Source organism: Pogoniulus pusillus, chromosome 3 (assembly GCF_015220805.1).
Source record: "Pogoniulus pusillus isolate bPogPus1 chromosome 3, bPogPus1.pri, whole genome shotgun sequence".
In the NCBI taxonomy this organism is placed as follows: domain Eukaryota; kingdom Metazoa; phylum Chordata; class Aves; order Piciformes; family Lybiidae; genus Pogoniulus; species Pogoniulus pusillus.
Genome location: NC_087266.1, coordinates 45,600,823 through 45,628,037, shown reverse-complemented (window position 1 = coordinate 45,628,037; position 27,215 = coordinate 45,600,823). Strand labels below are relative to the sequence as shown.

General features: G+C 40.3%; 2 protein-coding genes across 2 annotated transcripts in view; one reads left to right on the top strand and one right to left on the bottom strand.

The window, feature by feature from the left end:
- Positions 1 to 772: 772 nt before the first annotated feature.
- WBP4 (WW domain binding protein 4) lies at positions 773 to 27,156 on the bottom strand. Its single transcript, XM_064174697.1, has 10 exons — positions 27,073 to 27,156; positions 20,901 to 20,973; positions 19,472 to 19,534; positions 19,258 to 19,381; positions 18,242 to 18,454; positions 17,135 to 17,190; positions 13,808 to 13,874; positions 11,939 to 12,063; positions 10,681 to 10,901; positions 773 to 7,915 (listed from the first exon to the last, which is right to left on the bottom strand). Coding segments are annotated over exons 1-10 (1,152 nt in total). The 5' UTR covers positions 27,075 to 27,156; the 3' UTR covers positions 773 to 7,707.
- Positions 26,728 to 27,215, top strand: part of ELF1 (E74 like ETS transcription factor 1) — a 108,967-nt gene continuing 108,479 nt past the window's right edge. Inside the window, exon 1 of the mRNA XM_064174616.1 lies at positions 26,728 to 26,851. The gene's annotated coding sequence lies outside the window, so the exon portion shown is untranslated. The remainder of the gene's footprint in view (positions 26,852 to 27,215) is intronic.

The window sequence follows — 27,215 nt, the reverse complement described above, 5'->3', positions numbered from 1 at the left end:
ATACCACTTAGTGCAAATTTTGGTTGGGGAGGTTGGAGATGTTCCTCCAAGCCAAAGAACCTAGGCTCCTCAGACATAACCTATCATCTGGCCTCATGAATAGTGCTGATTTTTATGTACTGATTGTGCCAGCTTCCTAAATGTAGTCCCTTAAAAATCACTGTGTTATGCTGCTTTGTCTTTTGGAGTGAAAGGGGGCAAGAACTGTAAAAGCCTGTCAGCTTTCTTAGGTCAGACTAGGGTGGGTCTGGACCACATGCTGCAGTGGCATGTAGAAGTATGTGTTACAGTTTCAGCTTAAGTTGATGCGATTCTGGAAGGACTCCAGCAGTGATAACAAGCAGCTCTCTGCTTCTTGGCAGGAAAAATGAGTTCATAGAGTAGATGCATTTGAGCAATTTGGGTAGCTCTGGAATTCAGTTTCTGCCTTGATGTCTTTGGGAGTGCATGTCTGTCTGTCCTTCAGGGCAACCTAAGTAGCTACAGAGTGCACTCAGCTTCTGCAGGATTTGGGCTCACGTTCTCACCCCTGCGCAGTTCATGGTGTGTGAACAGGCATGAACTGGGAAAGCAGAGCAAGAGTAGGCTCTTCTGGTAGAAACAGCCTTCTCCTGCAGCTTCCTCTTTCACTGTCAGCTGGTCTTACAACCAACAATATATAGGACCACCCCTGCCTGCCTAGCTTCCCCTCGTGATCAGCAGTGTGCCTAACAGAGACTTCACACATGGATGCAGTGTTGTAGCTGGAAAGATAGGTGCTTACACTCCACAATAGAACAGCCTTCTTATTTATTGCCTTCATTTCTTTAATCATCAACAGAACATACAGGGGAACATCTTAGAAATCCTGGAATTACAAATGAATTATTCACTTGAAGGAGAAAGCTGCAGGAAGAAAAGAGCCAAATGCTGTTAGTGACAAAATACATTTCAGTCTGGCAGGCCTCTTTGCCTGCATTGTACTTTATTTTCTTGTATCTGCTTAGTACAGCTGCATTGGTTTGCTGCTTTCTGTAAAAAGAAGTTGGCAAAAGAGCACGATGACAAAAAGCTTTTGTCAGTGATTTTATGAAATAATGGCCCTGCATTCCCCACCATTTAAAGCTGCCTGTCTTTAGCTCTTGGGGCATTGTGCATCATTCCTCTGCAAATACAAAGACTATTGAATCACAATCTGCTATCATCAGCAGGTTTATAGATTCAGCTCTCTTCTGAGCGTTGAGAAATAGTAACTACAACAAACCTTACCTGAACTCCTGAGCAGAGTTTCAGGAGTAACAAATGACCTGTGCTAAAATTGTTAGTTTTAACTGATGCACAGAATAAAATGATTTCCAGTGCTCAATGAGCCATCCAGACACTGCATTGGTGACCACAAAACAAATGTATTCCTTTCAAGAAGCATTTCCATATTTACATGTGTTTGTGTTTTCATTTACCCTAGCTCCTATTTTTAAGAACATGCATCCACAAATCAAGCAGGTTGTCCTAAACCCCTTGAAGGGATGAACAAAGGTAATACAGACTGTTCAAATGAAAGCTTTATTCAGTGTTTTCATACAAACTCCACTTGAAGAGCTTGCAATGGTTTGTAATTGCAACTGAGAAGCTGTTAAAAAGAAACCAGCTGTTTTAACTTTGCAGACAATGCTTCTAAACTAAACCAAGCGCCTTTCAATCACCCACTGTTTGTCACTGTTATCTTCACTTAAGCAAGACATTAAAATCCACTGGCTTCAGCCCACGGTCTGTAATAACACTGTCTTGCTGGGTTTTAACATAGCCTCTTGTTACTTCACAAGTGAAATCAAACCTGCATTTGCTGACAACACTTTGGGAATCCTCTAGGGCAAACTTAGCCTTCTTCAGATTACTGTTTGCCACACTTGCTTTGTACAGAACTTTTATTCAAGATATATCACAGAATCAAGCAGGTTGGAAGAGACCTCCAAGATCATCCAGTCCAACCTAGCACCCAGCCCTGTCCAGTCATCTAGACCATGGCACTGAGTGCTTTAGCCAGGCTTTTCTTCACACAGCTAAAGTCGTTAATCACACAAACAGTTAACACAGTTTTTAAGTTAAATATCTGAGCAGGTAGAAGGTAAGAGGACTTAAGAGGTAGATACAAGAGAGACTGGAGAGGTACAGCTGACAATCCAGAACTAAAGGGCTTCCACAGCAGGTAGCAGAAGGTGTACAGACAGATTTTTCTATCAACTAGCATGAAGATTCAAGGACTGCAAACCTCGTAGGAGGAATGGAATGAAATCTCCCTAAAGAAATCAAAAGAGCACGTGGAAGCAGTCTTGGAATAGCTTGTGTGTTGTTTGGAAGTGGGTAGGGTTGTACTTTTTCAGAGCATGATGCAAACAGGCAGCAGAAGCACTTGGCATAAGCTGGAAGCTGGAGACAGGGTGGCCTACGTTAGCCAACGTGAAGCTTTCTAATGGTCTCAGCAGAGCAGCAGGTAAGGTGACAGTGGACGCCAGAAAGGCGGCACAACAGTGACAGGGAGCTTTGCATATGTAGGAATACTGCAGGAAGACACTTTGAGGAAGATGGCAATATGAAAAGTACCAAGAAAAGGCAAATCAGGAAACCAAGCAGCACAAAAGAGTTTTTTACTCCTTTTCTGAGATGCCAAATCCTGCAATAAAATTGTGTCTTTTTTACAGGGCAGGGAAGGGAGAAATGTTTTTATACATGCACAGGTTAGTGAATTTAACTCAAATCAGCCCTTACACCTTCAAAAGCTGAACACTGGGAACTGGATGATGCTGCAGCACAGGTTTTGTCTACTAGGGTCAAACAAAAGGCAAGCTTCACCCTATTAGGAGAGTCTGGATTTCAATCTGCAAGCTCCCAGGTGAAGGGTTAATATCTAGTTTAGCCTAAATAGATGCAAGGATTGTCCTATAACCTGTGTCCTTGAGCAAGTCTCTGAACACCTCCTGGCATAACAGATGCCCAGCAAAATCATTTTCTTTATTAGTATGTGCAGTACATTGGCTTCTAAAAGCATCAAACTCGAGGCAGGCCCTACTGTAAAAACACAGCCCCCAAAGGTAAGCATCCTGTACTGCAAAGATGGTTTTCTAAGCAGAGCAGACTGGTGAAAGATGAGACAAGGAAAGAAAAATACAGAGCAGTGAACTTGCTTAAAACCACCCAGAAGAAACCATCACCAGAAACTGCAATGATTTCCCCCTCCTTACTATATTGCTAATCATGTCCATGGCAGCCTACAAAGCCACAGATGTAGTTCTCAGTCAAGGAGCTTGCACTAAAAGCAGGCAAGCAGATAAAAACATGCTGCATGATGGAAAATGGATTAGTCAGAAAACAAAAGACTCTTCTCTTGGAAACACTGCTCTTCTGAAACAGCAAAAGCAACATTCCTCTGTCAAAAGCCAGTGTAGCCCAAGAAAGGATTAACTGATGAGTAATACCTACAGGACTCCTATGGCAAATTCCAAAGGTAGAAGATTTTACAGGAAGACAGCACAGAAGGGAGAAAGGTCTGTGCAGAACAAATGTCCTAGAAAAGCAGTGTCTGCCTTAAATCTCCCAGGAGGCAGTATTTTTGTACAGAAGAGAACACATTTAGTTTAGATATGCTATAGGGAAATTGAATGACAGCACAGTGCAAAATTAAACAGTGTCTTGGATGTCTCAAATTTGATCCAATTGGCCCTTATTATAGTTCATCCTTAAGGATAAAGAATAAAGCAGTCTCTTCCCAAACTGACTTTCAGAGGTAGTGGGGAGCGAAGTGCTGCATGTCTTGGTGAACTGCAGCCTTCAGAGGTCACATCAGCTTAAAGCAAGTGCAACTAGCAGTGAACAAAAGGAGTGTTAAGTCATTTTTCCTAGCACTTCGGTTTGTCTGTTTAACCCAGACCTTGACAAAGACCTTTGGCTCAAGTTACAACTAACAGCAGCTCCTCAAAGAAGTAAGTTTTGAACACTTCTATGTTCAGATGTTTTTAAACATCTGCTTGAGCAACTTATTTACAGCTATCTTAAAATGAGCTGACCGCTCTGATGTGACCAAATACTTCTAAGGAAAGATGCTACTATTTGGGGAACCTCACTAAAAAGCAGAAAGATCTTGTCCTCAGAGGATAATCACCATAGTGGAGCCTACAAAACCTCTATACTACTGTACAGAATTGTACTAACAAACAACAAAATCATTTCAGAGAGATCACACACAAATGCATGTACTTCAGGCTTGGAGGGACAGAGAAGCAGGAGGAGCACAGCACTACAAAACTGATTTGCAGGGGAAAAAAAAACCAACTGTGCTTGAAAGGAAGGGGTCAGCTGTTAACTCGGCAGTTGGCAATGCCAAAGGAGTAGAAAGAGCTGCTTGTAATGGTAAATCACAGGGCACCCACAGCAGACAGCACGATGCAGTCATGTGAAAGGCAAACGTGGTTTAGGGATGCATCAAGAGTTACTTGCAATATGCTAAGGAAGTATTAGTGACATCACACGTGGCCTTAATCTTCCTTGAACACAGACTCTAGGCAAACTCTGTCTGGAATGATCTCTGGAGGTTCCTTCCAACCTCTAACATTCTGTGAATGCATGAAGATAAGTGCTGCTGGAGCACTGAAGGTTTTGTCACACAGGGATGCTCTATGTGAATCCAAAAAGACGTGGTGGTTTGGAGAGGGGAAAAAAGCTCCTTAGCAGAAGGGCAAACACTTGTGTAAATTGTGAGGCAATTAGTGTAAATTGGTCACAGACACAGAGAGGCTGCAAGTTAAAGCAGGTTCCTACCTGCTGGTGTAGCATTCAAGGAAGAGTAAACCCAAAATCGGCTTTAAAGACACCTGACTGTGCTAGCCTTGCAGATGTGGTCTTTGATGTGGACTATGCTGTATATTCCTGCATCTATGACTGTGAGAGCATCCAGCCTCCATTCTGCATTTCTAAGTGACCATCTAAGGCTAGGTACTACAGGAAGCTTCCAATGTTCTCAAGACATCAGAAAAAAGAGTCTGATAAAGTCAGGGAAACATGTGGGATTAAATGTGATGCTTAACTCGAGCCTATACACAGAAAATGTCACAGAACACAAAAAAGGGCTGCAGCTTCCTTTGTAATCCATGATAAACAGGAGTCTCTGTCTTGCACTCCTTTCTCTGCTGCTCTGGCAGACTGAGAGTTGTTTTCTCAATGCAGTTCAGGCTCAGCAGTTACAAACTCTATTTCGCTGTAGCTGGACTGACAACTCTTTAAGCTGCATCCTCTGCTTTTGACTGAGTATCTCCTGAACAAAACACAGCTTTAGGAACAAGAGATGTGTTTTTTGTTGGCTTAATAATTTGAACTGCTGTGGTCTACTGTTTGATACTGTGAGAAGCAATCAGCGTAGCTAGATTCTTGCACAGCCGACAAATCTTGATGATGCTAAATGTAGACCTATCCACTGTGTGAAGAAATCAAACTTACAATCCTTAAGAAAACGTCCAAGCCATCTTGGACAATACTGCCATCAGCTCTGCTTGGCCATCTTTTGTTCTTAGAACAATGGAGCTTCAATGGATTTAGCCCCTCTCAGTTTAGCAAACACTTGCCAACGACACAATACATCAGCAGACAAAACTGATCAACCTCAAAAAGGGTGATGTATGCTGCAGCAGGGCCAGGTCTTTGGTCGTGAAATATCAGGGAAATAACCCTGGTTCTTTACATCAAAAGAGACAAGAAGAAAACAAGACCGTAAGAAGAGACCCTGATGTGTAAAGTGAGAAAAAAATGCAATCAGAGACAACAGTAAAGCAAAGTAGGAAGACACCACGAAAATACCTATTCCAACAGGGCTGGCTCTGTTGCTATCATTAAAGCTAAACTTCACCAGGTTTAAATCCTCTGCAGAGGTTTAATACATTTGTCATACAAGTACAGAAATAATTTCTCAGACTGTCAATTGGGATGAGTGGCACCGTTGTGACTAACTCCTCTAAAAACAGCTTTCAAATCATCTGTTTGAAATGTTGGCAGTCTCACCACCTACCCTTTTGCAAGTGATTAGCCATAGGTTAGTAAGCACAGTATTTTTACTCATTAGTTGGGAAACTACTCCACATAAACAATCTCAAGGAATGATTTTACTCTACAGTGTGTGCCTCTGATCCATTTCATCTGTAAAAATAAAACATCTGCAACTTTTTTTTTTTTACCAGATTAAGGCTTACTGCTTTCTTGCATACTTAGAAAAGGAGTAAAAAACCTTATGCAGTGTACTTACAACAGTATAGACAGAGCAAATCAAGCTTAGTCAAAGACCTTATGCAGTGTACTGACAACAGGATAGACACAGCAAATCAAGCTTAGTCAAAAGCCTTATGCAGTGTACTTAAAACAGTATAGACACAGCAAATCAAACTTAGTCAAAAGCCTTATGCAGTGTACTTACAACAGGATAGACAGAGCAAATCAAGCTTAGTCAAAAGCTTATGCAGTGTACTTACAACAGTATAGACACAGCAAATCAAATTCAGTCAAAGACCTTATGCAGTGTACTTACAACAGGATAGACACAGCAAATGAAGCTTAGTCAAAAGCCTTATGCAGTGTACTTACAACAGTATAGACACAGCAAATCAAATTCAGTCAAAGACCTTATGCAGTGTACTTAAAACAGTATAGACAGAGCAAATCAAACTTAGTCAAAAGCCTTATGCAGTGTACTTAAAACAGTATAGACAGAGCAAATCAAACTTAGTCAAAAGCCTTATGCAGTGTACTTACAACAGGATAGACACAGCAAATGAAGCTTAGTCAAAAGCCTTATGCAGTGTACTTAAAACAGTATAGACAGAGCAAATCAAATTCAGTCAAAGACTTTATGCAGTGTACTTAACAACAGTATAGACACAGCAAATCAAGCTTAGTCAAAAGCCTTATGCAGTGTACTTAAAACAGTATAGACACAGCAAATCAAGCTTAGTCAAAAGCCTTATGCAGTGTACTTAAAACAGTATAGGCAGCAAATGAAGCTTAGTCAAAAGCCTTATGCAGTGTACTTAAAACAGTATAGACACAGCAAATGAAGCTTAGGGAAAGACCTTATGCAATGTATTTGCAATAATATAGACAGAGCAAATCAAACTTAGTCAAAAGCCTTATGCAGTGTACTTAAAACAGTATAGACACAGCAAATCAAATCCAGTCAAAGACTTTATGCAGTGTACTTACAACAGTATAGACAGAGCAAATGAAGCTTAGGGAAAGACCTTATGCAGTGTACTTAAAACAGTATAGACACAGCAAATGAAGCTTAGGGAAAGACCTTATGCAGTGTACTTAAAACAGTATAGACACAGCAAATGAAGCTTAGGGAAAGACCTTATGCAGTGTACTTAAAACAGTATAGACACAGCAAATGAAGCTTAGGGAAAGACCTTATGCAGTGTACTTAAAACAGTATAGACACAGCAAATCAAACGTAGATGGATGGCATAGATAAAAAATTAAACATATTTACAATACTGCATGAGTGACACAACACAAACTTCCATTCCAAAAACCCAACCACATCAAAATAAAAAAATATTACAACTTACTTATTTTTAATACCTACAAATCCTTAATTTCTAGTCAATATTTTCTCTATAAAAGCCTGTTTAAAATATTGAATGTCTGATTCACTCTAGCTTAGACAGAACCTAAAAGGAGTTTTTGGAGGTGTTACTGATCACTTAGTCTTGGTCTTAAGTTTCTGGATTTTCCGTTTTCAAATTTCCGCTTTTTAAATGTTGGCACCCCTTCAGTCAGGTCTCCAAGGGAGCTGACAGTCTTCTCCTTAAAGATCACTGTTTCTTCTTCTGGAATATCTAGCACTGGAGGTGGCAGAGTGTCACTCTCTGTACTAGGAAGCTCCAGGTCCACACTTTCACTGGCAGAGAAAAACATAAAAGGGTTAAACCACTTGGAGAAAACAACATAGAATCATAGAATCAACCAGGTTGGAAGAGACCTCCAAGATCAGCCACTCCAACCTAGCACCCAGCCCTGTCCAATCAACTAGACCATGGCACTAAGTGCCTCAGCCAGGCTTTTCTTCATCACCTCCAGGGATGGTGACTCCACCACCTCCCTGGGCAGCCCATTCCAATGCCAATCACTCTCTCTGCCAACAACTTCCTCCTAACATCCAGCCTAGACTTCCCCCGGTACAACTTGAGACTGTGTCCCCTTGTTCTATTGCTGACACTACTCTGAACAGATCATAGAATCATAAGTTTTGTTTGGAAGGGACATTAAATATTGTCCCAACCCCCCCTACCATGGGCATGCAATGGACCTCCTACTACACCAGGTTGCTTGAAGCCTCATTCAGTCTGGCTTTGAACACTTCCAGGGGTGCAGCCTTCACAGCTTCTCTGGGCAACCTATTTCAGTGCCTCATCAACCTCATGGAGAAGAACTTCTTCTTGCTATGTAATCAAAGACACCCTCCAAAAAAGACCAATTGGTTTTAAAAGGTCAGCAGCAAAACACTGTGCTGTACAAAAATAACCTGTGTCATAGAATCAACCAGGTTGGAAGAGACCTCCAAGATCATCCAGTCCAACCAATCAACTAGATCATGGCGCTAAGTGCCTCATCCAGTCTTTTCTTGGACACCTCCATATCATATGTTTATATGATGGAGAACAGCAAAGTGTTCACAGAAAATTGTGATTCAGAGCTCCACCCAGAATCACAGCAGCACAGAGTTGCTGCAAAGAGATACACTTTGTGTTCCTGGCCAATGCATACAAGAGATCTTTCGGTAGTACTACTGAGTGTGAGTCTGATGTAAGCTCATGTACTACACCTAGTTTCAGATCCTGTGCTTCAAAGAAGACATGGATCAGCTCGAGCACCCAAACAGGAGCCACAAGAATGGTTGCAAGTCAAGAAAAGATGACTATTGCAGCACTCTGAAAATGTAAGCCTCCTGAAAGTGGTCAGTGCTATTCCTAGTCTCAGTTTAAAGTAAATGATAAACAACTGCATTTGTCTTATTTACATCTGTGTCTGAAGCCTGTGTATTAAAGGACAGACTGGTATGCAAAGTTCAGGAGCTGAGAGTGTTTTTTGTTGGACAGAGCTAGCCAAAAACATGACAACAAAAAAAATCAGCTCTGAAGTCAAGGAGTGGTTAGCTGCTCCAATGCAGGAGATGTTATGTGAACATTATGATCTCTTAATTAAGCACATCACTGCTTAATTTAGTTTGAACAGTGGCAAAATTCTATCTGCTGATACTTTAGAACTATAGTGCTGGAGAACACAGTGAGTATGATGGAAAAAAAGTGTTCTCATTCTCTGCAATCTAATTTCTCTAGACTCTGAGAGGGCCTTACAACAAGAATTAGCATGCTTCAGAAATGAATCCGAGCCACCTCAGGCGTTATGCAGCAGAACAACACACACCAAACCCCCTGATGAGATGCATGTCATGAAAATACCTGCAGTACATCAGTTGGACATGGGAGAGAGAAACAGCTTCCAGATTTAAAATTGGCATAACTAGATGATCTGTTTTGTCTTTCATCTCCATAAAGTTCTTGACAGAGAGAGTGATTGGCATTGGAATAGACTGCCCAGGGAGGTGGTGGAGGCACCATCCCTTGAGGTGTTAAAGAGAAGACTGGATGAGGCATTTAGTGCCACAGTCTAGATGACTGGCTAGAGCTGGGTGCTAGGTTGGACTGGATGATCTTGGAGGTCTCTTCCAACCTGGTTGATTCTATGATCATTACAGAGTCTTCCACTACATTTAAGGGTCTCTAGGACTTACCCATAGTGGTCACAGAAAAGACTGTAGTGGACTTTGGTTTTGTTTTGTTTTACATTTTTTGATATGAAGGAAATTAGCTAACGAGAAAAGAAGTTGAATCAGAAGTCTTTTACTGAAGTACTGGTTGAAAGTAAGACAAAAAATATGAGGTGTCTTTCAGGCTGTGTCCCTCAAGTGGACAGTTAGTTAGCACACCATCACAAAGCAAGGAAAAGTCCACTGCTTGTGGCAGTAACTCAACTAAATCAGAAACTGCTAGGAACCTAAAACAGAAGTCTAAAAAAAAACATATTCATTAATGTTCACAACTACCAATCCCACAGGGAAGGAACTGGAAGCAGTACAATCGAGATAAAGTTGTTAGTCATTGTAGAAGGTCAAGAGAGATCCTAAACTCCAGGCAGAGTTAGCTCAGCTAATAAAAAAAGAAACAGAATTTAGCATGAAAGCTGGAGGCCCTGAGAAAGCGACCTGTGCTGGTATCCAAAGCTGAAATCAGTTTAAAAATGAGCCACTGGAGCTTCTCAGGCAGCTGAACCAGCTTCTTGAAGGAAACTATGTTAAGGAACTTAAGTTTAGAGTAATTGCATTAAAACAGTCAATACTTGACCTCTGAGAAATATGATGAATCATAATGAGTCTTGAAATCACTTTAACTTACTTTGTACTCATGGTGAACTTCTACACTAGAATCAAAACACCACTATTATCTGCCATGGAAAGCTATTACTTCAAATAATCACTGTGGAAAGGATTGTATCTGAGCTACATTTTCAGTCACCACTGTGCTAATTCTGACAGAGTTCAGAAGAAAGAGCTTCGGCTCTTGAAAACAAATATTCTGCAAATAACTATGGTAAAAAGATACTCACCATGGTGGTTCTTCTTCTGTTTCACCAATTGCTTTCCATTTTCCAAGAGGCTTGCTCTCATTAGGTGCATCACTGGAGGTTTCTGGAGAAGCTGATGTAGTCTCCTCTTTATCAGCAGTTCCTTCTGCCTTTACTTCTCGCCATTTCCCATAAGGACTTAACCTTTTAGCTTTGGTAGATTTTTTGCTTTCCTCTGATCCTTCACCATTATCTCCTTTCCTCTAAAGAGGAAAAAACCCACCTTAAGCAAAAATGCCTAAATAAAAACACAATGTAGCTTTATTTTACATCTTTTATTTACTATTCACACTTTTCAACCAAGAGTAACTTAAAACAATATAAACTCATATTGTCATAAAATCTCTTAATTTTTAATCCTTGAGTTTTCATCACACACAGAGTTGGAAAATAAATAAATCTTCAATATAATAAAAAGTCAAGGCTGGAAAAATCCCACCTATCAAGTCTGAAGTTAGCAAAGAGTAGCTAATATGAACTTAAGATACACACACTTTACAGCTGATTCCAGGTAGCAGTTTATAATGATGCACAGTGATAGAAAAATACTTGTTTTACAATTAATTCCTGCCTGTAAATAAACAGTTAAGCTATCTCTGCCTGTTCTGAATTACCAGTTCCCTAAAACCCACCTGACCCAAGCAGAGCTATAACCACACTCTTTATGTTTTAAATATGAAGAGAAAATAAAATACAACTGGTACAGATGTTGTGCTATGTGCTGCCAATGTGTTTCACACAGTATCACAGTATCATCAGGGTTGGAAGAGACCTCACAGATCATCAAGTCCAACCCTTTACCACAGAGCTCAACTACAACCATGCTGTCTTCACTCAAAAGCATTTCCTGAAGGTCTCTCAGCAGCCACATTTACCAATGAAGGTTTGAAGTCATCTTCACATGAAAATCCAAACCATGTACCTCACATGGAAATCCAATGGATTATATCAGAGAGATGACAGTGACCTTTCTCAGAGCACATCACATTTCTTGCAGAATTCAACCTACTCCTGGTTGGTTGAAGGAAGGATCAATGCTTTCTGTTCTGGAACAGTGCCACTAATGGGCCAAATAATTGAATAAAAATTCATTTTACTATGCAAACAGGTGCAAACTTTTACTTTCAGTCACATGGTTAAAACCTCATTGCACTAAGTACAGCCTATGCCAAGGAATAGAAGATTAATTGCCTCATTCTAGAAAATTATTACTGAACATAAAATAAGTCTTAAAACTCACCTTGAAATTTGTTTCTGAACTCTGTGCTTCGTTTTCACTACCTTCTGAGTCTGATTCAGATGAGTGACGTTGACTCTTCTCATTTGAAGATGAAACAAAACCATCTGGTTTCTCCCATGTGGACACTGTCCAAGATATGTAAACAACCACATAGAATCATAGAGTCAACCAGGTTGGAAGAGAACTCCAAGATCAGCCAGTCCAACCTAGCACCCAGCTCTAGCCACTCAACCAGACCATGGCACTAAATGCCTCATCCAGGCTTTTCTTCATCATCTCCAGGCACGGTGACTCCACCACCTCCCTGGGCAGCCCATTCCAATGCCAATCACTCTCTCTGACAACAACTTCCTCCTAACATCCAGCCTAGACCTCCTGCAGCACAACTTGAGACTGTGTCCCCTTGTTCTATTGCTGGTTGCCTGGGAGAAGAGACCAACCCCACCTGGCTACAACCTCCCTTCAGGTAGTTGTAGACAGCAACGAGGTCCCCCCTGAGCCTCCTCTTCTCCAGACTGCACACCCCCAGCTCCTTCAGCCTCTCCTCATAGGATTTGTGTTCCAGGCCCCTCACCAGCTTTGTTGCCCTTCTCTGGACATGCTCCAGCACCTCAACATCTCTCTTGAATTGAGTGGCCCAGAACTGGACACAGCACTCAAGGTGTGGCCTGCCCAGTGCTGAGTACAGGGGCAGAATAACCTCCCTTGTCCTACTGGCCACACTGTTCCTGATCCAGGCCAGGATGCCATTGGCTCTCTTGGCCACCTAGGCACACTGCTGGGTCATCTTCAGCTACTATCTACCAGTACCCCCCAGGTCCCTTTCTTCCTGGGTGCTCTCCAGCCACTCTGTCCCCATTATTTCAAATAGTTTCTTATTCTGGTCTGTTATTGCATTGACAACACTACCTTTCAGAAGCAGTGCTGCCTTAAACAAAAATACAGCACAGAATTTGCCTTTGTTTTAATAAACATAGTTAGAAAGAATGGAGGTTTGGCCAGGGGGTTAGGAAGCAAAGTGGATTAGTCCACAATGGAGGGTGAGGTTAGAGAGTAAGATGCAGCTCAGCCAGCAGCCCCAGTGAGAGTGGTTATCTATGTTTTTTATTTCTTGTTCCTATACATCTCAGCAAGCCTATGAGGGAGGTAGACATCACCATTGTTTTCCTTCCACAGCCTGTAATCTACTTCTTCTCACCAAAACATTCTAGCTAGCTTCAAACTAGCATATCCATTCCCTTTTAGAAGAAATTGAAAATCACTTGGGCAGGGCAATGGCATGACTGAAAACTGAAAACTTTTGGGCTTTTTTCCTAGTCTTGGCATCATTAGGAGGACCACTTGATATCCAATAGCAGAAGGAACATTCACAGCCAGCATAAAATCACTTGCTTGCCAGAAAGACACCACTGACCTTCAAATGATTCAGATCAGGAAAGATATTTATCAAAAAGTTCCCCATGTAGGGGAAAAAATGGGGAAAATAAGTAGGAGGTAAAATTCTGGACTCTTATAAATGCTCTGTCAGCAAGAGGGAAAGTTTAGGAGATCCTCATTCAGTCCTACACACTTGTCAAAAGAAAATCCTGCCTCTTTTTGTTTTTGAAACTATACATAGAAAGGAAGAAGCCCTAGTTTAGAGTTTTAAGTTGAATGTCTGAAAAGGGCTGTGAAGCACAAATGCATACACACTGACAATACAGCTATAAACCCAGCACTGACTTAAGCAAAGAAATGTATTTCAACTGAGGTAGCAGCTTAAAAAAATACAAAACCTAGTAATGCCCTAAGAGGCAGTTATTGGTGAAACAAAATGCTTCTCTGAAAACCCTTCCTTCTGAAACAGAGCTTAACTGGAAAACTCCTTACCTCCTGTCTGTGTGTTATAGTAGTAGGTATGACCATCTTCAGTGGCACCTTCTACCCACTCTGCTCCCTAAGAAAAAGATAGAGAAGCTAATTAAAAATGTTTTAAGGATCAATCAAAGCATCACTTATAAGACTATTCAACTTCTGAGTCTGTGATTAACTCTACTGTTTTAAAGCTTGAATTCCTGAAGTTGTTTATAAAGTACTCCCTTTGACTCAAGTAAGATTGAATTGCTTAACTTAAAATATTGCAAATACACATACATGATTTTGTTCCAAACAGTGAATAATGGGTATGAGGCAGTACAAAAAGTGCTGTCACACAGTTCAGGTTATTATACAGACTATTATTTTACATGCTTTTTTATTTCCCAAAGTATTCACCCCCGAGGTTGTAATTTCCTGTTTGTGTCATCATTGTCTTTAGTACAGACCAACAAAAAAGAACTTCTCTGGAATGCTCAGGATTTTGTGAGGGCTACAGAAAACAAACAACAACAAATATGATCACAAACAGAACATAAACAACCAACCAAAACCTTCTAAAATGTATCTCAAAATTCATCTTCACCGAAAACAGCTCAAGAATCAAACTCTGCAGAAACAAAGTTATTATACTTCTCAATTAAAGCACCAATTCCAACAATGCACTGTTTTCCCCTGCTGATTAATAAACACATGTGATGTGGCAGAATGTCTTTGTGGATGTGTAATTAAACATGTTATGCCAAATCAGCCACAGCTGGATAATCAGTCATTATGCATGACTTAGCACCTTCTTAAGGATCTGACTTTTGTCAACACTTATCCACACAACTACTTCACTGCTCCTTAAGTACTAACACTGCCTGATCCACTGTATTAGGCAGAATATCTATGCAGCTTCAACATACATTATTGTTGCTTTAATAAGTACCTATAAGTGCATGCACACAGATGCAGACACCTATAGAGGCTTTTGCACACACACACCTATATATTTGCTTAATATTCTGCTAGAACTTTGTTGGTTGCTTTGTTTTGTTTTTTATAAACCAAACACAGTGAAAACAGGAGTTTAAGCTCTTGCTCCCACCTTAAACAGGAAAAAACTGTGCTGCCAGGTTCAGAGCAGGCAAAGGCAAGAAAGGTTCAGTGAGCAAGTTTCCTCAAGGTTTTGTTCTCAAAAGTTTGTGTGCTACTTTCAACAAAAGCAGCAATGGGGAAATTTGATGTAAGTAGAGAGGACAACAAAAACAGTCTTAAATACAACCTATCTTTTTTGTTAGATAGATCCCAAGTGTTTCAGATCTGCTTCTTAGAGGTTTTCAGCAGCTATGTGACAGTAGGCACACTGAGCATCCTACTACATAAATGCTAACAAGCAGAATGTCAACCTAACTGGATGGGCTGCCTGGGGAGGTGGTGGAGTCACCGTCCCTGGGGCTGTTCAAGGCAGGATTGGACATGGCACTTGGTGCCATGGTCTAGCCTTGAGCTCTGTGGTAAAGGGTTGGACTTGATGATCTGTGAGGTCTCTTCCAACCTTGACGATACTGTGATACTGTGAAGTTGAAGACCAACATGCCTTATAATTTCTCTGCTCTCTCCATCTCTTACAAAGTCTGGCCAGCAAAATAATCTGGTGTAAAACCAGGAGGGTCTTGAAATCTCACTTGTACTACATATTGCAAGCACATCCTTTAATTTCTGAGCACTGAGTTCTTGTTGATCTGGAATGTTCCAAATATCTTTAGGTCAGACTAAATAAGAGAGCAATCAAACGCATGTTTGTAGCAATAGCAAAAATAACTCAAGACAAGGGTGAGGGAGGAATAGAAAATACAGCCATGTGGCATTAGAGAGATAGCCAAGGCTGAAGGTGTGTGTTTGTGATATAGCTGAGATGAGCTAACTTCAAACTGTTGCCAAGAAGGGAGCTCTTTCTCTCCTCCCATCTGCTCTCCTTGCATTGGCATTTTTCCCATTACCCAGGGAGCTGATGCCAAGAAAAGAAGCCTACAAAGCTCTAACCTAAACTCTGATCTTTTCACTCCCCTGAACTACTGCATTGGCAGGGCAAATATTCATCAAGTACCACAGAAGATTAGTCACAAGACCACTTCTTTCATTGGAAGACTATAGTAGGACTGATTTATAAATAGGGCATGGCTTTACAATAACCAAAAAGATAAAGCCCAAGTGCTGGTTAGGAAGTTGTTCAAAACCACAGGATAAAGGAATCAGAAAGCCAGAGTGGTGTGTGATGGGTAGCTTTGACATGAAGTGTGCAGTCTCTTGGGAATGAACAGTGCATGGAGAAAGCCTGTTATTTTTTAGATAAAACATGGCATCAACAAGAGGTGAAACACAGACAAGACTTCATGCACACTTTGTGAATTGATTCAACTTCCCAAAAATACACACAATTATAACTATTTCCTCCTCTGACTGGAAGCAAATCAGTACCAAGCATAGGTTATCTCCTGAGATGCAACAGTATAGAGCTGCAGAACGTCAAGCACTCTGGAAACCCCAGGCTATTTTGATGTCTAACATAAATCATACTGTACAGAAGATATCTATCTTCAAAAGGGGAAACTTAGTAGCACTTCACATGAGTGTTGTAAAAATCCTGTTCATGTTGTGAAGTGCAAAAATCCTGGAGTGGTAAGTATGAGGGGAAAGCTTGTAATAATACAATTAAATCTTTCTGTCTTTATGCATAGTTCTGTGCCTGAGAAAAAGGAAAGTAATAAACTAAAAGGTTGCTTGCAAGATATATTCTAAGACTGTAAGAAAACCAGGAAAGAGACAAATGACCATATAACTGTATCCTAAAGCAAACACTGGATGTTAGGAGGAAGTTCTTCACAGAGAGAGTGATTTCCCATTGGAATGGGCTGCCCAGGGAGGTGGTGGAGACACCATCCCTGGAGGTGTTCAAGAAAAGCCTGGCTGAGGCACTTAGTGCCATGGTCTAGTTGAGTGGATAGGGCTGGGAGATAGGTTGGAGTGGATGATCTTGGAGATCTCTTCCAAACTGGTTGATTCTATGAAAATACAGACATCTAAAAACAAACAAAAACCATCTGATAATACAATCACAATACTTCCCTGAGGTAAAGGACTCTTAACTATTTCAAATGTGTAAGATCAGCCACCATTACAATTGCTCTTTCAAGTATGTCCTAAACCACTCTGTATATCCACAATTACATTTTCCTAAGTTTACTAAGAGCAAGCAACTTATCTTTCACAATCAGAAGACTTGTAAATTGCTTAGCTTATTTTTGGTGATTGTTTACAAGGATGGAAAAAAAAGTATGAATAAGAGTATTTGATTACCGTTTGTGAGTTTGGAGAGTTGCCTTGGAAGTCTTTAGGTTTCTCCCACTGTGATTCTTAAAAAACAAAAAAACAAATTTCACCTATCATTCAATCCTGTTTAGTTATCATGAGAATAAAAAAAAGCCCAAAGGGTATGACTTTGATGTGTGCACACAGACAAAGAAGTAATATAGGCACAACTTAGGAATATAAATATATTTATATAGGAATATAAATGTGTGCACACAGATAAAGAAGTAATATAGGCACAACTTAGGAATATAAATATATTTATATAGAAATATAAATGTGTGCACACAGACAAAGAAGTAATATAGGCACAACTTAGGAATATAAATATATTTATATAGGAATATAAATGTGTGCACACAGGTAAAGAAGTAATATAGGCACAACTTAGGAATATATTTATATGGGAATATAAATAACCCTTGATCAAACTATGGTATGAACAATAAACTAAAGAATCATGACTGCAGTTGGTAGTTATGATAGTGTCCCAGGCTCTGCTACAACTAGGGCTGATACTGGAAATTTTTGTATTAAAAAAGATGGGCTTTCTTTTTTAAATGGTAGCATAAGCAAGAAGAGACTGAACACAGAAGATATTTACCCTTTTGGAAATTAAATACAGTAAATATTAATGTCAATCCTTAAATTTCTAAGAAAGATTTTATTATATTCTCCTTAATCATAAAAGAGGGTTCCTTTTACACTTGGGAGTAGATTGTAACAAAGAGCCCTTTAACCAAAGGCAGTCAGTCAGATACAGCTTTTAAAACAATCAGATAGCAATCCATAACTGCTCTCATTTACTAATTTATTTCACACTCATGGTCATAAAGCTTCTTTGGGAAGGATATAGCTATCTTTGCATACTTAACCTGTGAAAGGCTAAACATTTCCAGAAACTCTGAAACTAGTGCATTCTTCCATTATTAACAAACAGTGTATGGAATGTTAAAGACCAGAAATGCCATGCAAATGGTTAATATTTTAATTATCATCTTACTACTGAGGGAGCAGAAGAGTCAAGGAATGCATGTAGTCTTTTCCTGCTTATATCCAATAGCTTATCTGCATTTGCTCCTCACTAGTTTTTACCTCCTGTTCTTGTGTTGTAGTAATAGGTATAGCCTTCAGGAGAAAGTCCTTGCACCCATTCCTTTGTTTCCGATTTTGCTGGCACTGAGGTGTCTTGAGGGGTCTTTTTTTTCTTTTCTTTCTTTTCCTTCTTCTCTTTCTTCTCTTTCTTTTCTTTAGCCTCCTCTGTGTTACTCTGTGCTTTAGTCTGCATTGAACTGGGACCTACTTCATCTTAAAGGAAACAAAAGTCCCTTTTAAAGAAAGAGCAATAACCTGAGCTTAAATAGCAGTCACTTCTCAGCAACAGCAAATAGGAAATTCTCTTCTTATGACTACTTCCACCCTTAAGTATTACACACATAGAAGGTAAACTTAAAACAGGATATTCCATGAATCTGGCATTGTAGCAATACTACAGAGTAGTCCATACTACTAAGACAGTCCAAATATCAAAAGATGAGTTAGAGAAAGGGAAGAAATGCAAGGACCAACGAGCTCTAACTCAACAACAAAAAAAGAAGCAGAGTTACAAAAAAGATAGCTTTTACAGGAGCTTGAAACTACAAATGTTTCTAAAAGATAATGTGTCTTCACATGGATGGAACAAAGGTACTTTTGAACTGCAAGCTGAGTAGGAGATTCTCATCTCCACTGTTTGACAGCAGTGGGAACCCAACCTCTCTTACTCAATAGACACTTTTGTCTCCAACTAGCAAAACTGAAACATTAAATAACTAAGGGAAGCTACACTGATGATTCAAAGCACCAACAGCTGCCTTTTTTGTAATTTTCTTATCACATTGTTTAATTTTTCTACTCCAAAACAGATTGTTCCAAGGAACAGAGGATACTGCAGCTAAAAACATTCTGTGCAGCAACTTCCACTCCTGGCAATTTGCAGACTTCTCTAGGTTTTTTTCCCCTATAAAGTAGCAAACACTCCTTTCCCATTCCCAAAATCTAATTTAAGAAAAAAATAATTAAATGCAATATTCTTTCAATTCTGTCTTTCCTTTGGCAGCTATATGAACTACCTGGCTTAATTCCAAGCCTTTTCAAATCCTCTTGATACGCTTTCATTGCAGCCTCCTCCATTGCTGCAAATTCTTTGGACATGTTTTCTTCTTCTTTTGCTTTTTCCAAGCTTTTCTTTTTAATCTGAAACAAAACAGATAAACCATGAGAATAAGTTAAACAAGCGAAAGAGATTAAAAAGAAGCAGTTGCATAAATAAGAGATCTGAGTTACCTCACTAATTCTTTTTGCCACATTTTCTTTATGATTTTTTCCTCTTTCGTGAAAATCAATGCTCTTCAAAACAGGGGGGAAAAAGAGAGAGAAAAATACTTATGCATTATACAATTTAAATTGATTTGAATTTAGTTAGTTAAAATTTTCTTAGACTAAACTCAGTCAACAAGCTTAAATGTAACCTGTTCTGAAAACACAACAAGCACTCTGGCTGCAAAACTCAGAAACACTGAGAAACATTCAACATAGAAATGATAAAAAAAATCAGTAACACTCCAAAATGCTATAATAAAATATCTGTATTTATAAGATTTAATTTTTTTTCAAGTAATACTGCCTAGCATATATTAGACAAGCAACAGGAATTTTGGACATGCTATCCTTGCAAGTATCATCCCTTGGTTTTGTTTTTTTTACCTTCCATTTTAATGAAAACTTTAAAACCATATGGCTTATTTAACGTTCTAAATATTAGCATAGCTAGATTATGCTATGCTCCACAAATATCCCATTAACTAGTATGCAGGTCCACATATCTGCAAGAGAGGAAAAAGCAAAGTGGGAGAGCTGGGTAGCTAAGGACTACAGTCTGCAAGCAAAAAAAAGCTTCCAGAAAGACAGAAGCCAGTAGGAACTGGAAGGAGTGCAGAAGCTCTAAAGGTACTAAAGTCCTCATGTGGTTTTCACAAAACACATCTGAGCTCACTTAGGTGTTCAGATGTTAGGTGCCTAAGCCTGACCTATTAACTCCAGAATTTCTTGCATGAACCAGCGAGCAGAGGATGTACATCCAGGGGTTGATTCATCCAATTTAAAGACAGACTTTATAAATGCCTCCTCTTTAACATGTATTTCTCTTCACTGACCACTTATCCTTCTAAACTGCAGGTATCTAATTTTAAGCCAGATGAAGCTCAGCTCCCGGAGAACCCCTGGCATCAAGTCAGGAATGCAAAACTTTTTTTCAAGTAAGAATGGGTCTAGTAGCCTGTAAAAGGCATCTGCAAGTCAGAAACACCTTTCTGTAACCCAGTAATGTTTCTGTGGGCTGTGTGAAAACAAAGGAACCTGTTTCAAATCCTTAGAGTGCGCTGTCTGTACCAGGCCTACCACTGCTGTATGCCAGATTGTGCTTTATCCTTGCATATGAAAGCTATAAACAGCACAGGCAAAGCTCCAAAACAGATCAAATGTTAAGAACTAGAAAAAGCAGTGTCAGATATCTCAGCTCTTATCTACACTGCTATGCAGAACAGCACACATCATCTTCCACGCAGGTATCTGGCTGTCACACAATATACAAAGGTGTTTTTGAAAAGCAAATGGCATGCATCAATAGATTAGTATTGGAAGTGATGTTAAAAGCAGGTTAAGTCAAATTCCTAATATCCCAAAATCATTGCCACAGCATGGTAGAGCACCGTACAGGTCTGTTGTCTGCTATCCAGCACTTGCAGTAGTCGCAGAATTTTTTTGGCTGAGATTTCCAGTAATCAGCCCTGGGGAGAAAAACACAGAACAGATACAGAATGTGAAACAATAATCAAAGCCACAGGGTATTTATATCTATCTATCTATCTATCTATCTATAGAAACTAAACTTAGTCTTCTTCCAGTGACTGAGTGCTAGGAATTTTTCTTTATCTTAAACAAAGTATGGGGAGCAAGCAAGAGTAGCTATATCGACTGGCTAGGGCTGGGTGCTAGGTTGGACTGGATGACCTTGGAGGTCTCTTCCAACCTGGTTGATTCTATTATTCTATGACTATGCCTCTTCAAGCACAGCTCAATATTGGCACTGTGCCCTCCTGGCCCTTGAGGAAGGTAATTTTTTTACAATGCAGGTGATGCTGTAAGAACCAGAAACACACTAAAAAAAGCAAGTCAGAGATAAAGAAGCAGCTCTAGATACTTCAGTTGGATACATAACTGTCAGAAAGTGAGACTTTTTTCATAAAACTTCATACAATAAGTGTTTATAAGTGTAAAACTTCAGATTTAATGTCACAGTCTGCATGAATGACTGCAGGGAAACCTAAAGTAGATTCTGACCTATGGGGTCACAAACACAGCAGTAAATTGTTTGGATGTTTCAGTGTAAAAACATGAGTATTTCTGAACCAGGCAATTTAGATAAGTTTTGTATATGTGATGAAACTAGGGGAAAACAGAGCTCAGAATTTAGTACATAAAAGCATTTAGCAACAAAAGAACTCCTCCAATGGATGTTTCTTCTTTAAAAAACCTGCTTTCTAATGCCAGATGAGGTTTGTGCAGAAATACATTTCCATTTCTTTTTATTTGCAGCAACAGATGCACTGTTTTGCTTCGGCAGAATACATTCCAGCAACAGACTTCTATGTCTTAAGTTAAAATGAAAAAATAAACCAAAAATGAGGGGAAAAAACAAAACCAATTCAGGATTACACTGAAAATGTTAGAAAAGATCAGTAAAAAAACCCCAAAACAACCCACAACCAAAAAAACCCTGTCTTTGCTTTTCATATCAACACCAATGTACAGCTACAAGAAAATGCTTCCTGACATTTTTATTCAGCAAATCCAAACCTTTCATTCGTGACAGCACCAGATTAACAGTGTTGATACAATTACTAAGAGGTTATGATTATTTAGATGTATGAATATGAAAGATGTGCTCTGCAAAAAACACATCAACCTATAAGCAACACTCTGTTAGCAATGTGCAACTTTCCAAACAATTTTCTGGAAAGCCAGAAAGAAGCAGCTAGGCTTGCCTTGATGTAAGCAGAAATCTGCTCATGCTTAAATGGTGTCCTTTGAAACTGGGTGATTACTTAGTCACACAGTTAATTAAAAGCTTTTAGTGATTTATATATCAAAATGTACCAGGGCCAAGGCCTGGGAAATCAAACACTGGCTAGAAAAACATCCATCTGAGTGGGAGGGAGAAATGTAGAGTTCAAAAATACCTCCAGGCCCTCTTCCCTGTTTGAGCTATAGTTCCTCAATTCTCTCTCAATCCTTCAACATCACTTAAGATGAGTTTCCAGCTAAAAGCTGGGTTAACCTTCCTAAGGCAATGGATCAATTCTGACAGAAAACATATCAATTGTAAAAGAAACTTCACTACACGTTTTGGATATGGAAGAACATCTGTGCATTTCCAAGCATAACCTAACAGACAGAGCTGGCTATTTCTCTTCAACACAATCAAGTGTGATAGTTTTCAGACTGTACAGCTGCACTGATGCAAGTCAAGACCTCAAAGTGTGACAAGCTGTATTCTCACAACTGTATTTTGCACTAAGTGCTTTCTTAAATGCTACTGGACATCACACCTGTTGCAAACCACTGTTGCTACATGTAATGTAATTGTATTGGAGAACCAGAGGGTACCCTGGGGCTTAAATATAAATCCAAGTCTTGAAAACAGAAGCCTTCTGTCTTCATTTCCTATTGATTTTGATAAAGATTGAAGCTGGTGATCTGTAGTTATATATAAACTAAATGCAAATGATACTCTGCACTGAAGACCTGGGAACCTCAAATCCTGAATTTCATGATTAATAAAGTTAATTATATAAATGATGGTCCTAATTCTGCTGAGTATGAGCACTATATGATGAATAATTATCTTAAAGATGTCCCACTTGAGTTTGTACCACACAAAAAAAGAGCCAAGTTCATCTGAAATAACCATCAAGTACCATCTGTCATTCTAACAGTGTAGTCTGCAAAACATCAACAGTACTTCAATGACAGCAAACCGAAGAGGAGTGTTTGGAAATATGTAGCATCAAATGCCAGACCCCACTTCACTGAGATGCTGCAAATGCTTTACAGGTTCCACCACAAACCAGAAAGTTAATCCATACTGATGACTATGTTGAAGTAATTCTTTTATGGCAGATTAACAGTCTGCCAAATACAAGCCTGAGAGTGGATGCTGTTAAAGTGGTACACGGGTTTGTTATATTGAATAATCATGCACAAGACAAGAGAAATACAGTTATTTTTAAAAGTCATTACAGTCAAAACAGTAGATCTCTTAAGACTCTTCATCTTCTGCCTGCAATTACATCAGTAAAGTTCAGGTTGACTCATTTCCAGCTTTACAGATGGGCCAACCTGCTAAGGACCGAAAGTTGACTAGATAGCCATCATCACAACTATCTTTCTTCCTTTCACTAAAATGAAGAGACAGATCAGAGTGCATCAAGTGTGGCTTGTCCACGTTTAGAAGGTTGAGGTTCAGCGCTGCACGCATTTACCCAGGTGTGGCTCCCAAACGTGAGCTTGGTGAAGTGGACCCAGAGAACTGTGCAAGCTTTACTGCAAAGGACTCTGACAAGGTCTGCTTCGAACCTCAATTTGCAGAGCTGGCTGAGCAAGTGAGCATGGTGGCTTTCCATTACTGGGCACACAAGGAATAGAGCAACGCTGGTGCAGATGGGTACCGAGCAACTGCTGAACAAACTGCTGCAAACTTTCAGCTCAAGTGGGAAATCCTGTACTAACTTGTGAGAAATTTGTATCTTATAAAGAACAATGACTTTCTTTCATCTTTTACTGGTCAAACTATTCAGGGGCAGAATGTACACCAGTTCAGAGGGCTAAATGGGGAGGTGGGAAAAAGAGGGAGTGAACCTCAAGCTGAAACTTCAATGAAATGGCCAAGTCCTTGCTGCAAACAGCTCTAGAGTGCAAACAGAGTAACACATAAACCATTTCCAAATTTCTGCAATTAATGTAAAACCTCAGAGGGAGTGAGAAGATGGGAAAGCAGCAATTCTGCTTTAACAGCACCTGCCACATGCATCATTTCAAAAGAAAATGCTGAAACTCAGACAGAAATCTCTGAAACTCTGGTATTTTATTTTGCATAATTAACTTCTTTAGCTATGAGAACCACACCTCCTACGTGCAAGGACTGCGTTATGCATTCCAGCACATAAACCACATGTTCCAGAACACACAAAGGGGGCAGGTTGTGTGGATAACATTTACAAAGTAACTTGCTGAGTAATCCACCAGTACTGGGGTCCAGAGCCCCCAGATTGATTCTCCTCACAACTTACAGTATTATTAATGTTTTAACAGGTGACGCAAGCATTTGCCTTACACAGGGAAGCGAAATAGCTTCCCAAACAGCTTTCCCAAACTTTACTTACAGACTGGGCTAGAGGGCTTTGTTCCTACAACATGCTGGATGAAATTAAAAAGGGATTGAGAAGGAAAAAAAGTGTTCAGGTGATTCTGAACACAAGAGAAAAAAAAACCAATTTGGCTCTGTAAACAAAATCTGGAAGCATTTACTTTGAATGCTCTAAAACATCAGACTTCAAATTTGGCAGGGATGCTGAGGGCTTTCTATCAGAGACATATCTGTCCAAATTATAAAAGCCTGTAGGGGGTAAAAAACATCATACATATATCCAGCAGGTTTCTTTGGTTGTGATGTCTACAATCTCAGGACTTTGCACAAAGTTAATATCTTACAGCTTTCTGTAAGTCTGAGCACTGAATGGCTTAGGCATGTGCCACCTTCTTGAATACAGGTGTGTGAAGCAACATAAAGATACAAGTTCTTGACTACACAAGGAAATTAATTCAGAGTAGTTATTACAGCTGCTCTGTGACAGTCACTCAACAGCACACGGTACTCAGAAACAGCAATAAATTATATCTGGGAATACTGTGTATGTCTGAAGAAAAGTAATAGTTCTGTTAAATATCACATTTCACAATAGACCCTCTTCCACATGGGAAGCCATTCTAGAACAACTAAGTCTAACTCAAATGCCCTGGGATTGGTAAGACCTAAGAATGCCATGCTAAAATGGTCAAGGAAGGTGGCAGAAAGGAAAAGATTTTCTGCCACTGTGAAGTAGGTCCCAGTGCCATGGCCCTAATGACCCCCACTCTCAAATAATTCATATCAACTCCACTCATTCATAGTGTGCTAATCCTACCCTTAAAACTCTTGATACACATCCTTAATTATTTTTAAATGGTATTTAAAGACTCAAGAAAACATCATCCCTGACACACCAAGTACATAGGGTTGTTCCTCTACCTAACCTTAGCTCAGTGGCTTTCTGATATGGTACAGAATATACATCTGTACGTGGGCTTTTGCAGACTAGCACTAGCTGGGAGTTTTCATCCACATAAAACAGGACAGCCCTCTCATGAGATTCATTCTTTTGGCCTTCAAGTTGATTATGTTTTTTGCAGCCCTTCTGTAAACTCTAACTTACTTCCCTTTGGAACAACATGTAAATAATATTGTGTAAGACAAGCTGAAAAGAAAACAGAGTATCCCAAAGCTGTTCAGTTTGAACTGTATTGGTGCTGATGATTGTTTGCTTTGCCAGACCTCTTTTATAAATTATACACATTGAAATGTAGTATTTTTAACAACACACAACTATCAGGGCAGGCAGGCAGCCTTCTGCACGGACGGACCTCCAAAGGACTTACTCTCCCCTAATTTAAGCTGCCTAAAAAGTGAGATACTGAGTTGCCCAGTTTCTTCATGTCAATAGATGGAGACTGACCTCCAAAACGCCACTCTTTCCATCCTACATAGGTATCTAAGCAGCAAATTAAACTCCATGGGTATGTGTTTCTCCCTTAAACAGAATATCTAAAGCAAGCCGCCTGACTCATCCTCTAAAAGTTAAACATCTGAAGTCCAGGATATCTGCTGAAAGCAGAGGTCGGCTGCTGTAGATGCTTCAGAAGGATATGGGCTATGTCAGGGAGAGTAAGATAAGAGTTAGAAGAGAAGAAAAAAACCAGCAACATAAATTGGGTCAGGAAACTGTTCAGGTATAATTTTAGCAATAACTAGAATCAAGAGCACAGCTGTACGCAGCATCAATTTGCAAGACAAACTGACACAACCTAACCATCCTCACACGAAGACCTCAAAAAATGTTCTGATCAACATAAGATCATTATGTTTATTTTTAGTACAGGCTTTAGAGTATCTCGCAAAGTAACAGAAACGAGCAAACGTTACCGACACGACATTTCCATTTCATAAAGGCCCGATATCCTAATTTGATACCACCCCCCACTCCCTTAAATATAGTCATGCATTAATACAATTTCTTTGTAATGAAACGCTTAAAAAGCGGTAGCGATGGCCAGCAAAAGCAGATCACAGAGGCTTTCTTCACCGCTTCGCCCAGAACCAGAGGCGCCAAGCAGGCCGCAGCTTGAGGGGCAGAGTGTGCGGAAGAGCCGACACTTACTTTACTGCCCCGCAGCCCTCGCTGCGTGTCCAGGAGAGATAAGGAGCCTAAAGCGCAGCAGAAACAAACAACTTGGAGAGGCGGGGGCGCACGGACAGGAACAGAGAGACCCGAACTAGAAGGAGATAATGCGGTCAGCGAGGCGGGGGTCGCTAACCTCAACTAGGGCAGTCTCAGCTTAACTACCCTAAGGCCTTCCCATGACCCGAGGGCACGGGGGACGGGCCTGCCCGGCCGCCGGCATCCCCATCCCGCGTTGCGTGCCGTCCCCGCCCGCCCCCGGCCCCCAGGACAGGGGGCTGTGCGCGGAGCGTGGCCGCCACTGCCCGCTCCCTCCCGGCCCCTAGCACTCACATCGCCGCTTCCCCGGCAGTGCCGCCGCACCGTACCGCGCCGATCCCCTCTGCTCGCCAGTAGCCGCGCCGCGCCGCACCGCTGGGGCGGGCCGGGGCGGAGGCAGTGAGCGTGGCGACGGGAGCCGGGAGGGCTCAATCCGC

Excerpts from the sequence above, each read along its gene's own strand:
- WBP4 (XM_064174697.1), bottom strand. Across the intron at positions 19,535-20,900 it reads GGATAGCAGACAACAGACCT|AGCATTGATTTTCACGAAAG; the intron begins GTACGGTGCTCT and ends CCTGTTTTGAAG. Across the intron at positions 13,875-17,134 it reads ACTCTCCAAACTCACAAACG|GGAGCAGAGTGGGTAGAAGG; the intron begins GTAATCAAATAC and ends TCTTTTTCTTAG.